The sequence below is a fragment of the Hetaerina americana genome, unplaced genomic scaffold, assembly GCF_022747635.1.
Source record: "Hetaerina americana unplaced genomic scaffold, ioHetAmer1.1.p SCAF_11, whole genome shotgun sequence".
Taxonomy (NCBI): Eukaryota; Metazoa; Arthropoda; class Insecta; order Odonata; family Calopterygidae; genus Hetaerina; species Hetaerina americana.
Window position 1 is genome coordinate 16,895,592 of NW_027286181.1, and position 16,831 is coordinate 16,912,422.

The 16,831-nt window shown below is 38.1% G+C and overlaps 1 protein-coding gene across 1 annotated transcript in view; it reads right to left on the reverse strand.

Moving 5' to 3' along the window:
* Nucleotides 1-16,831, reverse strand: part of LOC139700946 (uncharacterized) — a 58,917-nt gene that overhangs the window by 34,968 nt on the left and 7,118 nt on the right. The window contains exons 4-11 of the mRNA XM_071599449.1: nucleotides 15,628-15,769; nucleotides 12,701-12,856; nucleotides 9,759-9,910; nucleotides 7,829-8,094; nucleotides 6,992-7,052; nucleotides 3,907-4,042; nucleotides 1,762-1,917; nucleotides 94-245 (exon numbers count right to left, since the gene is read on the reverse strand). Of these exons, the coding sequence (XP_071455550.1) occupies nucleotides 94-245; nucleotides 1,762-1,917; nucleotides 3,907-4,042; nucleotides 6,992-7,052; nucleotides 7,829-8,094; nucleotides 9,759-9,910; nucleotides 12,701-12,856; nucleotides 15,628-15,769 (1,221 nt within the window). The remainder of the gene's footprint in view (nucleotides 1-93; nucleotides 246-1,761; nucleotides 1,918-3,906; nucleotides 4,043-6,991; nucleotides 7,053-7,828; nucleotides 8,095-9,758; nucleotides 9,911-12,700; nucleotides 12,857-15,627; nucleotides 15,770-16,831) is intronic.

Consider the following 16,831-nt stretch of genomic DNA (forward strand, 5'->3'; position numbering starts at 1 on the left):
TATTACATTTTGGCCTTATATGTACGTTTCCAATTCGTGTAATTGAGCATTCATAATGACTCTCCTATCACATGGAAAACTACCGTAACTTACCGGAGGCAATCTAATTTTGGATCTTCCAAAGTCAGCTGGGCCATTTCTAAATCAAGGGAGAAATTCAGTGTGTACTCCATGAATGTGACCTTCCCTTTGGCCTTGCCTTCATACTCCTCCCTCAAAAATTCTGCTTTGAAGTCATGAACGAACTAGAAAAAGAAAACCGTAGAAATTTTAGAACGATTTCATGAAAAATGGAAATAAATAGCGAGGGCACTAAACACATCGCAAAATTTCACTCGAGTGACTCCCTAAAATTCCAAAACAAGTTGGTTCGTCTTTTCTTTTTTTTGTAAATTTTCGAGACTACAACTTTACTAGTTTAACTAAAACTGCCAAAGTATTTAACATGTGGGAATGCGGAAAAGTCAAAATGTGTAAATAAAAAGATAATATTAACATTTACAAAGAGAATTCAGCGATGTGTCAAAGGTAATCGTGAAGGACTATGTATCATACAATACGCAAGGGCATTCACTTTGACCCTGTGCACTAAACAGCGCACATTTAGCTAAAAAAACTATTTTATTTTCTCATGCAGGTAACGTAATAAACAATATCATACAAATATTTCATGGATAATAAACTCCAAAAACTATATTTAGGGCTCTATTATTTATGGTGCCGTAAATGGCGGGGCACTATAAATTAGTGGGTAGAGGGTAGTGCCCTAAAAGGTGTGGCGGAGGGGTGGCTGTAGCAGGATGAGAGGAGGGGACGGCGGTTGGTCGTAGAATGGTATTGCTGGGGAAAGTGTGGCGAGGGATATGATAATAGATAGAGTAAGGGTACATTTACAAGGTTCGGTGGAGGTTGCCAAAACAGGATGCACATGGAGGATTTGAAATTATTTTCCTGTACAAGTAAAAAAAAAACGAAGGGCATTAGAAAAATAAAAAAACTACTTTTCGGGCCATTATCTCCACAACATTAATGCTGCACTACAAATAAAATTATTAAACTATTTGCCAAATTTTTCCTATACCTGAATTGAATATATAGCATATGTTTTGATGTTTTATAATTTTAATCTAAAATAATGCAATATAATACGATTCATACCAACTCCCATCCAGAGCATATTAACGATTTCTTCACTCATAACCGTGTGATAAAATGGTATGTTTCTGTGCTTTTTTTTGGTAGTCCGCCATAAAGGTAGATTTTGGATGGACAAAGGCTAACATAAAAGTATTCTTAGATTTGTCCTGCAATATACAACCTTATATCCAACAAACACACTACAATAAATCTTTCTTCAAGTCCGCGTACTTCCTCCCTCCTTTCATTTTGTCCAGCATCCCTATCCCATTCCTACCCCTTCCTCGTTTCCCTAGAATTCTTCCGTCTACATCGCAGTCTTCAACATGCCATTGCCTTTCAAAAGGCTCTTCATCTACATTTATTTTATGAAATTTATGTAATCATCAATTGTTTTCACATGTTGTTAAATTGCAAAAAGATTCTCTTTCGTGTAATTAAGGCTTAAATACTTACACTTGACTATTCTAGATGATATGCACATCATAGAAAAAATTTATAATATTTATATTCCCCCTGTCTATTTTTACTAACTGGGGTAATTTCCTTCTATTTTGGAATCCGCCGTCACATCGCAATTTGCCCATGCGAGGTTCACTGGTGGGCAAGCATTATTAATCTTACCTCGATTGAATCCTCGAGGTGGAAGGTAGCAGCGAACATCATGACCCCATCGCTGAACTCCACCTGACGGACCCTCGAGACGCTGAACTTGAACGGGCTGGAGAACCACCCCCCGCTGAGGGACATGGGGCCGTGGCGCGTCGTCGAGGTCTGGTCCTGAGGATCCAACCGGTAGTACAGGTTATTATTATTATGTATTATATTCAAAATTGCCTTGGAAAAAAGTAACATGACACACCATTGCATGAATCAATATCACAAAAAATTGTAAATAAAATCAATCAGTAAAAAAATACACTTGGAATTTTCCAGACTCAAATCTCTAACACAAAAAAATAAAATCCCCAACCCATTAACATCAGTTTCCCAATCAGCAAGGAAAAAAAATAAATTAAGCTGTTACATACAATTTAACACAACAAATCAATCAAATTATTACATAAATTGTTTACATCTTTTCTTAGAATTATACACCCTGTTAGGAAAGGGCTCGAATAGTTTGGAAGGCAAGGTGTTCCAATCAACAGTTGTTTTATTAAGAAAAGAAATTTTTTTATTCGTTCTTTGTGCCTGGCGTTTTACCTTGAATTTGCGATCATTTCTCCCTATAAAATTTGAATTTCCGCCTCTTTCCTAAGTTCTGCCTATTACTTTCCTTAGTTCTGCCCCAGGTTATTATGGAGGCGAACGACAGCTGAAGTCAGTTGCGACATCAGGGATAGGTGGGGTGATTTGCTGGAGTTAGAATTGTAGGGGGATGGCATGCATGTTTTAATCTACGGCAAATTCAATGGTAATTCAACATACACGATTTTTTAAACACAACCACGCACGCATATGGGAAGAAAGTGGTTTCGTCACCGAAATATTCAAGTAGTACAATCGAGTCTTTTATGCATCGTGCGTAATGTTTCACTTTCATGCATATCAGTTACTTACTCAAATGACAAAATTTTTAAATCTCATTCGCACCAGAACAAGTGCAGTGAAATGAAACAAACTTTCAGAAACATTAAAGAGAGAAACAGTTATGTTAATTCCACAAAGTCAAACCCGAAACTACGAAGTTTATTGAAGTATTCTGCATTGTCGGGTTTCACCGCGTCGTTGTTTGATTCTGACAACAGTTTCGCCGAAGTTACATTCGGCGTCTTCAGGTCGAAGATGAGGGACTCGGTTTTAGTTTTTAGTTTTAAAGGTTTTTTATTTCCGTATTTAGAGAGCACAGAGTTCAAGATATATATAAACAATAAACAATAGAGGGACTCGGATTTTTGCCACCCTTATATAGATGGTCCCGTCTAGTGGCTGCTCGCTGATTCGTCCGTTCCCGGAGAACTCTCTTCCACGCGTTGTGGAGATGGTAGCCTTCATCTCTGTTAATGTTCTCCGGGTTTTTTGCGATCTCAATTGCTTCTCTAATTAATCTAAGTGGGTAGTTACCTATATAAGGGTGGCAAAATTCCGAGTCCCTCATCTTCGACCTGAAGACGCCGAATGCAACTTCGGCGAAACTGTTGTCAGGATTAAACAGCGACGCGGTGAAACCCGACAATGCAGAATGCTTCAAACCACCGCCGCGAAAACCTACGCAGCCATATACGAAGTTTATTGTAGAATCATTTTTTAACAGATTGATAATTGATGAAATAATTTTAAAACGACAGTTCCAATCAGCGAGAATTTACAAAAAAAGTGTGTTTTTGGTGATCAAGGACGATTAAAATACTTTATTCATAAAAAATAAATTTCAACCTTCATAAACCATGGCTGAACTAGTGTGACAAGAAACCTCATGTAAGATTCCTATCCCTGAAACTCCCCCTCACCACATGTAATCAGCAAGCCAATGAAATAGCACGCTCCCTCTCTCCCTATGAAGTCTTAGGCTGTTATCATAAAGGAGAGTACCCTACCACCAAGGGGAAGGAAGTGAAGGGCGTCATGAAATCTGTAAGTCACAAATTAAATAAATGAAAAAGCATGTCATGCTCCCTCGTGGGATGTCTCTGTCCTCCGAAAGTAGTTTTCACAAACGGATGATCTTATACAAATTTTAGTTTTGGCATTAATTCTAGAAGTCAATGGGACCTGGAACTAAAATGCATTCTGTGCTGGAAATGTAAAGGTTACAAAATCACTTACCCTGATATTCATGAGGAATTTATCGTCGGAGAGTTTGGCTCTCAGTAAGTTCCTTTCCGCTAAATGATCCGTCAATCCGATCGAAATATTTTCCATTAGCTGGTTAAGTCCTTTATCCATCTGTTTCTGGAAAGCCCTAAAATATTGAGTTGGTGAAAAGTCACATAAAGTAGCGAAAGAAGCATTATTGGTATATATTCAACAGATTCGGGCGAGATGTAGGGGAAGTTCGTCATTATGAGAAAAAGAAATTTTCACTTTTCCACTCATTGGTATACGTGGTTCTTCTAAGACACTTTTTCTGTTGCTAATTATAGTTAAATAAGATTAGATACAAAATATTTTGAACGAATTATGGTCAAATATTATTAAATATGAATATTTTTTTAGCCTGGATGAATCATATAGTCCTGACAGCTTCTAAGTAGTATAGAATATACATATTCCCATATGGAGTTTAGACGTAATATACATCATAATAAGGGAGCTCGCAGAATAATCCGCTGTTGTAGAATACCAACAATAATTAATTGACAGCAAATACAAGGTGGCACATACCATGGGTAAGAAAAACGGATCTATAAATTGATTTTCATGACTCATATGCCTAAATATTTTCTAAGCAATTTTGCACAGTCAACCTCTACGGTCTTATTTGATTTCAATTCCCTAAATTCCCTTCCTATTTCGCCGCCAAGTATGTCAGTATCAAAACTATAATCATCTACGTGAGTTTCTTTTTCTATGCTTAAGCTTGCTGTTCCATTGTGTTAAACATATAATTAATCTATTGATATATTCTTTCCAATTGTATTGCATTTTTCCTGGTTCAATTTATAATTGGCCTCACTTAGCCTTGATTGTTTGCATGGAATTTAAATTCTAACTTACTGAAAAAGCTTTTAAATTCCTGTTCATAACACCAATTTTATCCTTCCTCTGTACACTTCCGTTCCCTGCGTCTTCACCCATGCTTACTTCTACCTTCATGGCTTAGTTCATTTTACACCATTCCCTTCTCTCGTCTATCTCCCAAATAATTTGGCCTTAATATATTTTCCCAAGTTCCTTTCATATTTATTCATTATATAGTTTCCATTGCGGCTTTCGATAACTCTCTTTTGATATAATTTGTTGTCTCAGGCTAAACTTTATGGAATTCGCATGACATATTGAAATGAAATAATTTACTTTGTAATTCCACACACTTTATTTAAATGAACTTGACAACGAAATTTTGTATCCTTCCCACTCCCCACTCCTAGACCTACCACTCTTCCAAGTCAACGATTGACACCAAAAGATATAATTCTCTTTTCTTCCCAGCTACATTGTAACCTTTATAACCCCTCCACCCTCCCTATCTGACAACCCCCCCTCCCTTGATCAGAAGGTATATACACCAAGTTTGTTTCTATGTGGACCACCTGATGATGATGTTCAACGTCGAACTTGGGTCGTGTTTTTTTAAATAAAGTGTGTGGAATTACACAGTAAATTATTTCGTTTCAATACTTTTTTGATATGTTTCCATTTTTCTTCTGTTGCATCCAACTCCCTTTACTCACTCATAATTGTCCCCCACAACCCGCTGATACTCTTTCTTCTGAGTCTGAATAATGCTTCTACTTCCTTCCAATCCTTGAATCCACTTCCTTTGAAACTCCTTGAAACCTCATCCTCTTGAATCTGACGTTACACTTCATCATCACTAAGTTATGATCTCTTTCATGGAAGCTGAGCGAATGGATCATGCTGTTTCTTAAATCTGGCCCCACACATAATATAGTCTAAGTAAAGTCTTTTTGGATTCTCAGACATATTTCATCTCTACATGCCTATTGTAGTGTTTACACCAAGTTTTCTCTGTAGTTAAACACTATCTCCTACAAACTCTATTGCTCTCTCCCAATGGCCATTCCTGGTTCCTAAACTGTAGTCCCCAACCTCGACACACTCTCTTTCCACATCTCAGTCTACACATCCCGCCCTCCTGCAGTGTGAGACACATTGAAGTTCCTGATAATTGGCATATTACTCCAGCCTACTCTCCTGTCATTCACAAAATGTTCCTTAATTAAGCTCAATTGATTCTAACAAAGGCCTTCTCAAAATCTACGAAGTATGGAAATATACCCTTGCACTTGATGTGGCATGCGAGATGAAAAAAAAATCTTTTCCAAAACGAATCATAACCTCATTACCACGTCTATAAATATTTATAAAAGTGTTCATAACAGTTTCTAATAAATTTAATGCATACCAAGTATGTAATCGCTCAAAAATGTGTTGATATCGGCCATGCCCAGACCTTAGTTTATATTTCAATATAAATAAAATTATTATTTCGGTAAATATGACATTGAATTTCAATATGTGAAATGAATTCAAATATTGCTATCAATAGACGTGTCCATACTAAAAAGAAAGACTCGTACTTTTCCACAGATTTTATTATGCGGTACAACGCGTTTCACCGACTTGCGGCATCATCAGGTACTGATGTACCGCAATGCGTACCTGATGATGCCGCAAGTCGGTGAAATGCGTTGTACCGTATGGTAAAATCTGTGGAAAAGTACGAGTCTTTATTTTTAGTATGGATATTAAATACTTCCACGAAGTGAAGCCTGAAACAATAGAATATAAATCAATAGACGTGTTTGTTTAAGAATGGAAAATGCGTGCCTTTGTTTTTAAATGCAACTGAAGTGGTGAGTTTTTTAGAGAGTAGATTTTAGGGGAGGCGACTGATAGCTAAGGTCGTTTGCGCCATAGGGAATAGATGTGAAAGGAGGAGGGGTGGAGAGAAACCCGGCGTCGGCATTGGCCTAATCTTAACGAAAGGCGCCGAAGGATCCACAGTTTAACGTCCAACAGACGACGTATATAGTACACTCCAAGTGCTCTCCACAAAGCACCTCAAGCAGGGATCAGGATACCACTGAAAAATATCCATCGTCGCGGATATTTTTCAGTGGTATCCTGATCTCTGCTTGAGGGATTGGGATACCACTGAGGGCGAGGGTTTTTTGAAATTATTAAAAACCCTATGGATTCAATAAAAAATTCATCATCGACTTACCACATTTCCCCTACATTTACGATGAACGGAAGTTCCTTCACTGATTTCCATGGCAAACCATCTGAAAAATATTTAAAATAAATTTGTAACAACAAATAATCGACTGGTATAGAAAGGTTTAGATTAATGCAGGATGGAATAAGCGCTGCTACTTTAAAGCATTTAAAATAATACTAAATACCTTGAAACCGTGTATTGAAATAAAACATTTTCTTACCTACAGAAATTTGCTGCCTCCTTACACTCCATCCGACATGCCCAATCTTTTTCCCTATCTAGACCTCTTTGCCTATATCCCCTTGTATATCACAATCTTCAACATGCCATTGCAAAGAAATATACCTATGTCTGTCTCACCTTTTATTAATTTCACTGAAGACTTCCCCTATCTCCTCAATTTCAATCATTATTTGGCTTATTTTTCTTTTTATTTATTTTATTTTTACCCTTATCCACAACGCTTTCCTCTTAAAACATTTCAATCTACGCTTATCCTCTAGTACCAACGGATAATTTTCAGAGAAATATAAAACTACGCTACTCACCAAAGTATTGACTATTTTTTGTTGTCACTTCACCACCTCTGATTATCATCAACTCCCTCTTCAATGCCAAAACCTTCTTTATCCAACTCAATTCTACTTTAAATTCTCAGACTACTCTGCCAATAATTTCCTTATACATTTCAAGCATTGGAGAACTGTTCTGACTTCTCCTGTTTGTGCAAGCAATTTTAATGTCTAACTAAGCCTTTCTATTTCTTGAGACCGTTATAGCACAACACAGCTAATATTATTTCTGAATAGTTAGGAAATGGCACGACCATCTTTCACCTACCCTCATCGTCATCCGTTTCGGCATCGGTGTCGCAAATATCCAGGCCCTCTACGTCCACCAGAGGCGCGGGACGCTCGTTCTTATAGTCGACCTTTGGCAGTAGTGTGCTCACGCTGACGTTCTTGAATGAGTCCTCCAAAATGGTGTGCATCGCGGTCTCAACATCTGGAAGGACAGTGTCTCGGTAGAAGGCCGAGAAGACCGGTGTCAAAATGCCCGAGAGCCGGCTGCTCTCTGTGCCTTCATCCATCCGGACATCTCGAGAGCTGCAATGGATATCGAAGGGTACATTTTTAAGCCTCTCCACACATGGACATACGTACCAGAAGCGTCGCAACCTGGATTTTAATCTATAGAGTGAGGGCTACGGACTGGTAAACACATCTCATTTGGCCGGATGAAATGTAGTGGCGAATGGACACCGGAACAAAATAAATAAAAACGGCACTCACTTTCATCCCTCACTCCCATTATAGTTGCGTAGGAACCATCACTACGCCTCCCACGTATCGGCACGTAACCCATTTCCTAAATCAAGACACGAATGCGACCTTCTATCCACTTAGTCCTGCGTTCTCGTTTAAAACTTTTATCCCATCGTTCATTAATTCATGAGCACTGCGTCCTCAGTGATTCCGACAGAGCGTGATAATCGGGATGAAGGAAGCCGGGGTAGGCTCACCCCTAAGATTTGAGAGAAACTATAATTTCCTTCTAGCCTTTTGCAACAAGTAACATTTCAGGTTTAAGATGCGCATGTTAATTATTAATTTCAGTCGTCAATCGATTGAACTTAATGAAAATGATGATTGTATCTTGGGAATGATACTTTATCGTTGTTATTAGCATTATGCTTCCGGGTTAGTTGAGGTTTTCGATATACCCACGAACTATGAACAGGACAGGAACTACTCATAAGTCCTGGATCTAACACGAAAAAAACAGCCCTAAAACCCGAAATAGGTATTCAAGTAACTCATTCCTATATCGGCACCTCCATCAATTCCTTTCGAAATTCCTATTATTTTCATCTCTCTACGACACTTACCCAATTTCTCCCCTCTGTTAGCCTTCAGTCTCCAATTACGGCTCAGTACGGCTTTAATGAATGGATTATAGGGCAAATGGGCCTTAAGGACCTTGATAAAAATTAATAGTAATAAAATAGATATTTATATTTCCTCTTTAATCTTCAGATAAATTCAGTTCCTTCAATTAATATTCCAGCGAAACCAATAAAATAAAATGTTGACTTTGACTCGATTGATAATCTTCCGCGGTAGATCTCTTCAGAATAATTTTCAAATTAGGCTAATGGGGAATAGTATAATGAAATTTCAGATGAGAAAACAGTATTAAAGGAGATGAAGAGATTCGAAGATGCGAGAGGGATTACCTGTGAACCCATGTCATTTATATTATGCACCTCTATATGGTTTCTTCATGCGAAAGTGAATTTATTTATTAACCCTTATTATGAACACTTCCAATCAAATTGTTCTCACTCCTATAGTAGCCATATCTAATTATTATTATTATATAAATCTCGTTGCAATCAGGCAATTGTTCTGGTGGAGCTTTCCCTGGAATGATGTGGCGCTTTCACTGAAAATTTACGTCTATAAACAAAGCAAAAAATATATGCGGAAAATGGCTTTGTTCTCGTCATTTGTAAGAAGAATAAGCAGATATAAATAAGAAATAAATAATAATTTTTAATGAGCCACCCATGCCATTTATCCAAAGAATCGTAAGAAGTGATGAACTCGTGTCACTACAAGAATCGCGACCTTTTTCCGCGAATTTGTTGAAACCGAATTGGAACTTTTAGTGGCCAAAATTCCGTGGAGATAAAGGAAAGAGATTAAGCTTGTTTCCGGGAAATTCACTAGAATCTCTTATTCTCGCAAACTGAGCGCCAATAACTTACCCAAAATTCTTCTTCTTGAAGTCGGTCAGATTCATGGTTTGAGTTAGCAGGTCAAACACGAAGGTCAGCACATAGCGAGCATCTTTGATATCCGCCTTTATCTCACCGTTAGATTCACGAGTTCCCTCCATTATATTATATCGATAAGCGAGCTGAAAAAAAATATTAAGACACATTTATAAGTTTTGTTTGCTTAAATTACCTCAAAAAATAAATTTTAAAGGTGATACTGAAAATGCAATCAGTAATTAATGTATATTGTTTGAAGAGCTTCTCTTGTTTCTTGATAGATATGGGACAGTAAAAGTAGTGATTTGATAGGATTTTCCCACGAAAGGCATTTCCCACAAGAGAGGAAGAGATACGAATAATATTGCGATAATCAAGAATACGATACTCGTATTATTGAAAAACGTGTAGATTTTCGTTTTAGACATATGAATGACTTTTGGCCATGCATTAATACAATCTTTGTTCGGTTTCACACACACGTTTGACACAATTCAATTTATGGCCTAAGTGAAAAATTAAGACTTACTTTAGAGTAATATTATTAGAAAAACCGAGAAAAAATAGATGATGAAAGAGAAAAGGGTGCAGAGGGCGTTGAAACTCATCAAACTAATTATAGTTAGCCGTCGAGAGAAGAATGTTAAATCACTAATTAGGTCATTAATAACGGCCTGATCTCCATAGCCACTATTAGGTCACATCCTTCAAAACTACAGACTATAATACGACATAAAAGTCTCCATGAGTTTCCGAAAAGAACAAAATTTGATAAAATATTAATATAATATCACTAATATTTAAAAATGTTTAACAGGCTTTGGTATCGGCTATATGGATAAAAACGAATTAGTTCATAATAGATCATCCGCATTCATATTTATTCAATTTTTTTATTGAATAAAAATGGCTTGTGATTTTATCAATAGAGAAACGTTATGTCACCTCTTGGAAGAATTCGGAACCGGCGGCAATCAAATTACGAATCTTGCATTGCCATTTGCGAACCATTTCAAATACGAAATCAAATATTACATTTGAATGCCTCTTTATCTTTCAACTTCGTTCTGGGAAATGTTACAAGAGAGTGGAGGAAAGGGACAGAAGAAGAAGGAATCTGGAAAATCAAAATTGGAAGAAATAGAGATAGTCTGAAAATTGGCAGTGTAACACATGCAGATGTTCTTGCAATTCTATTTGAAACCATAGAAGAGGCAACAAATCAATATTTTAATGGAAGTGGCACAAAAAACAAAACTATATTTGGAAGAATCGGAATATATGACAAATGAGGAATGTGCCCGCAAAGCATGGGATAATAAACAAAATCGCGAAATTCACGCTAAAACAATTTATAACTTTCTTGGTTCCGAGAAGACGATGAACAAGAAAAGGGTGTGGGATATGGACAGAAGAAAGAGAAGAGCAACAAGGAGGAAGGATATGGATAAACACTGAAAGAATAGAAAATACAAGAATATTCGTATGAAAACAAAACGTTTTTCTCCAAAGCATCTTCTTCCGAGAAACGGACAGTAAGATATCGGAAAAAATCAGTTAAATAAGGAGGATCTTCCAATATTTTCGCTCAGATCAGTTTCCTGTTAATGATGTTCAGGGTGTTTCAAAATAAATATTGGGGTTTGGGGGCATTTCTATTTCGGATAAGCAACTGTAATTGGTGTTTTTTATCTTGATGCGCTAGAAGAAGCTCAACTGGAAGAGGCTAAACGAGATGACTTTATTTGGCAGCAAGATGGTGTGCCGTCTCACTTGCACAACCCAGTACGCGATTGGTTAAACGGCGTGGTACCCGATCGCTGGATTGACGGCAAGCTGTATGACAGAGCTTGTTTCGCATAGCCTCAACGTGCACCCGATCTCACGTCATGTGATTTAGATTACCTTTGAGGGTTCATAAAGGTTAATGCGTATGTGCCTCCGCTAACAGCTGACCTACCCGACTCAACAAACAGAATTGAAGCAGTTGTTGTGACACATATTCCTGACACATTGATCAAGGTTTGGGAAGAAGTCACCTGTTTAAGTCGCTTTTTTAATTAATGCATAATTTATAACTGTAAGTTAAATATAATAAACACTACAAAGTCTTAAAACCTCGATATTCATTTTGAAACAGCCTGTATGTGTCACAGATCACTCACCCTGAAGCATTATCTTTTTGTCGTAAATTTTATTGTGTGATCAAGTGGTCAAGATGAAGGAATATAAATGCCAGAAGCTAATCTTTGTGTACATTCTTCGTTCCCGTATTCATTTTGCCACTATCAGTTTTTTCTTTTCGTTCTACGTAATGTTCCTTAGCATCCCTTAAATAACTCCCAAACACAGGAGAATCGTGTCTTATTTTTCTACCGCACATTATGGTCAGAATTACTCTTTATTCCACTCGCTTGAAATAAAAAAAATATTGTTCAAATATTAGTCACTTGTGTGGAGGCCGAAACATTGTAACAGAAAACTAAGGGATTAATGTTAATGCATTACGACCGAATGAGCTGACTGAGTATATTATACAGATGGCCATGGGCTCCAAAAGAAGACGTGCTTGGGTGATATCGCGTGAGTTGACCACCACAGAGTTTTTTATTCCCCGCATCATGAACATTGTGGTTGGGAAAAATCAGAACGACGCTTTGCGCAAAAAAATAACCCGCTTACGTAAGCCACGGGTCCAACAGAAAGAAAATACACAAGTTCCTCGGAGTTTTTCCCCGAACACTTGAAGGAGGAAATGAGAGCGAATGTGGAAGAATGCCTTGTATAAACAATGGGCGACTTCTCCGCCAATAAGATTCTCTCTCGTCGCAAACATCCTTTGTCATTTCGTCGTGCTGTTGTTTAGACCGAGCACACTTCTTTTGTCTCCAAATGCAAACTTCGGAGAATACACATGTGATTTTTTTTCTTACCATTAAATTCTTCCAAAAATTGACATCACAGCGGAATTTCAGAGCGGGTTCTTCGTACATCACCGAACTCTCTCCAGCGAGGCTTATGTTGGCCATCCCACTGGCCCAGCCATCGACGAAATGGACGGTTTTATTCGGCCTTTTGCTATCCGGCGTCTGTGCAGAATGGAAGGGCGAAATATATGAGCAACAAAGGTGGAAACGATTTCCTAAATATTTAATACATTAATTGCCTTATTGTCTCATTGTTAATTGGACATTTCAATATTAACATGAATTATATTTCACCGGATATAATGTAAATAGGGATGATGAAGTGATAGGCAATGTATAAAAACTGACTCTGAATTAAACAAGCGCTACAGTTTCAAATTCAGGAGAATATACGATGCTTCTGATTTGAAAAAAATATTGCAATCATTTCTCATTAATTTTTATTGCAGCATTCAATGGTTCAATCGCCACTTTGGCCGTTCAATATTAATTAAGCATTACCGTAAAAATGAGAATGGTTTTAACTAATCCCAATCGTGCTAATTCGTGAAGGGTGAGAAATGACGGGAAAATACAGCATTCCCTATGTGTTTTATTTAACAATTATACGCCATATTTTTCACTATCGTTCAACACCGACTGGAAATTACAATTTATTTATGCCAAGGGAATATTTAACGTATATCTACATCTACATCTACCATACCTTGGCTAAAATACGAGCTCGTAACTGATACCATTGCATTAGTAACAGATACTCTATTGAATATAAAATGATGTCATATCTCAGATCTAGGAAAATCTGTTATAATATTTTTTAAAAATATGATTAAATACAAGAAGATATTTGGTGAGGAGGTGGGGGTAAATGGTAAGACCTTAGTTTTAAGAATGTCCATTTTATCCCATGCTCTCTTCCGAGTAATTTTGATTGATAGCCTGAAAGTAAGAGGGTAATTTGAAAAGTTCTCAGAATGGAATAGAAATAAACGACTTACCTCAATGAACCTTTTTTTTCAATGTGGTCTCCCTGTACACTAAAGAACTTGGCCCAACAATATTCCAAAATCTCAAAAATCCCGTCAACTTCGGCTGCTTGTTCTTCGTTTGAAGAGTATCTCCGTCAACCGATGAATATTTTGAGCTTGAGGAAGAAATGGAAATATGATGGAGCCAAATCAGACGAATAAGGTGGGTGTGGCAACAATTTTTATCTTAGTTCACGAATTTTTGCCATGGAAACGACACTTGTGTGAGGGCGTGGATTGTCTTGATGAAAGATAGCTTTCTTCATTGCCAAACCTGGATTTTTTCGTATTTCTATTGCTGTAGTTGGTCCAGAAGGTTAGCGTAGTATTGTATAGTAATTGTCTAGCCAGTTGGAACATTATGTACAGCAGAATCCCTTTCGCATTCCAGAAAACTGAAGTCGTCACTTTCTGATCGATCGTACTACTTTTGCTTTCATTGGTGATCGTGAATATACATGTTTCCACTGCTTTGACTGCTGATTAGTCTCTGGGGTATAGTAGTGGACCAAAGTTTCATCTGTGGTCCCAAACCTGTGAAGAAAATCTCGTTGGTTGCTCTTAAAACGGGTCAAACCTTGTTCGGAAATTTCCATTCTGATGCGTTTGTGATCCTGCGTCAAGAGTCGCGGCACCCATCAAGCAGGTAATTTTCCCATATCCAATTCCACTGTTAAAATTTGATGTACCCAGTCAGGTGAATTCCTACAGCTTCCGCAAGTTCTCAAATTTTCAGCAGGCGATCCTCCACTGCCATTTCATGCACGTATGCAATAATTTCTGGGGTAGTGGCGCATTTTGGCCGACCACTGCACGAATCATCATCTAAGCTGTCCCGACGAAATCCAAACTCGTTTGTCAAAACAGTTGAATATGAAGGAGTCCCTTGGAGTGTTCTGAGAGTCGGCATGAATTTCCTTTGCTTTCATACCTTACTTTACGAAATACGCACTTTCTTTCTTGTACTTCCTCGTCTGAATTGAATTTCTGCCCTCCGAGGTGTTTTTCAGAGCGGGAAACAAATGGTAGTCGCTGGGGGCAGCTTCCGGGCGGTAAGGAGGGTGGTCGATGATATCCCAGCCAAATTCATTGAGTAGGGTGGTCGTTTGATGTGACACATGTGGACGTGCATTGTCATGATGCAAACACACTCCTTTGGTGAGACACCTTGTTGTAACCGAGGACCTCCAGCACAATATCCTGCACGGAGAAGCAGCCACTCTCTTCATTAAGGCCTTCTTTTATCTCATGAAGGGTAATTCTCCGGTTATTGCGCAACATCTCTTCAATGGGAGCCACCTTTGCTTCCGGCAAACTCGGCCGCCCCGACCGCTGCTCATCGTGGACGTTTTCCCGGCCATCAAAAAACTCCCTGCACCACTTCCACACGTTTTTGATGTCCATACACCTCTCACCGTACACTTCCACTAAATGGCGATGAATTTATATCGGAGAAGCAGTTGTCAGTTGGCTTGGCAACGCGGCGGGAGAAAGATACGACGCCAATATTAAAAAGCTGATTACAAGGATGCAAAAAGTGATTGATCGTCAAGGCGACTATGCACAAAAATAGCTAAATGCTCAACCTTTCCAACGATGTACGCAAATTTGAGAATAAATTTGATTTTTCATGAAAAAAATAGGGGACCTTACTTTTCGATTCGCCCTCGTATTTTATCACTGCTCGAATCTCAATTTTGTCAATCTCCACGACGCGGAAACAACAGCAGAAAGGCGTCCGCACCAAAGATGTCTTCCCAGAGCACAGACGCCTTATTGTTTACTCTTAAAGGGATAACCTATGACTACCCGGGAAACTCGTTGCGCTAGCGCGGGCATCTGCCGTTGATTCCGAGAACCTTTCAAACTACCCTCGTATTTCAAGTTTTCACGTTTGATTCTTACCTTTGAGGCTATTTCGGTATAATATTCTGAAATTTTCACAGCACGACCAAACTTATAGCGAGTTCTCATCAACTGCTTGGCATTTGCTTCCACAGTCTTTAAGTATTCAGGCAACCTCTTCTTTATTTGATTTTGAAAGGACCTGAAAAGTAAAAAATCCCCAAATGATTATGTTATTTTAAAATATATTATATAATATTTAAATATGCTCTAGTGTTTGCCCTACTACTATAACGTTTACCTCAGCCTTTATCTTTCTGGAAAATCGCATAACCATTCTTTTATTTACATTTATTCTCCCCCCATGTCTATCGCACAGACTTTTCAAGGCAATCAGAAATGCATTAAAATCCCTTGTCCGACTGGCAAACTAAAGCTTGATCATCCCCAAACTGAACTCATTTTATGAAATTCCCACAAACTTTCATTCCTATTTCCAGTTCTTCCCATGTCTCTTAAAACATTTCCTCCGCATAAACGTCGAACAGCACAGGTGATAATGGCCCTGTCTCACTCATCGTCTTAAGACTCCCCGTCCGCACTTTCCATTTCCTACTCATACTTGAGCTGTCTGAGAGATGTACAGGTTGCGATTAAGTCTCCCAGTTTTCCAATATACCCATATTTTTGGCAATACATATAATATGATAATCTTATACAATATATATTTCTACCTAATTTACTCTATCAAACGCGAAATTTACGAAACAAATATATGCATACTGATCGTACTCTATATTCCTCTCGATTACTGATCTCATTACTGCTATAGCATCACGTGCGCCTATCCCCTTCTTGAGCCCAAACTGATCATCCCCAAAGTAATTATTCGACTTGTTCTCCATCCTTTTGTTGATGATCCTGAGAAACACTTTAGCTGCGTGAGAAATCAAATAAGATGTTCTGTAGTCCTCACGTGGTGTAGCTTTTTTTGGGATAGGAACTGATCTCAGAGAGCCTTTCGACCAAATTCTTCTCCCATAAGTTCTACGAATTAGTTCATATTAGCTCTTCCTCCCACATTTCCTTAAACCTTTAAATAGTTCTGCGGAAATATTGTCTGAACCACTCTCTTATTTGATTTCAATTCCCCTAATGCCCTTTCTATATCGCCATCGAGTGACCCTAAACCAAAGCTATCATTATCTGGGTCATATTCTCTGTCTAATATCGCTGGTCTAACTTTTTTACCACATAATTACTC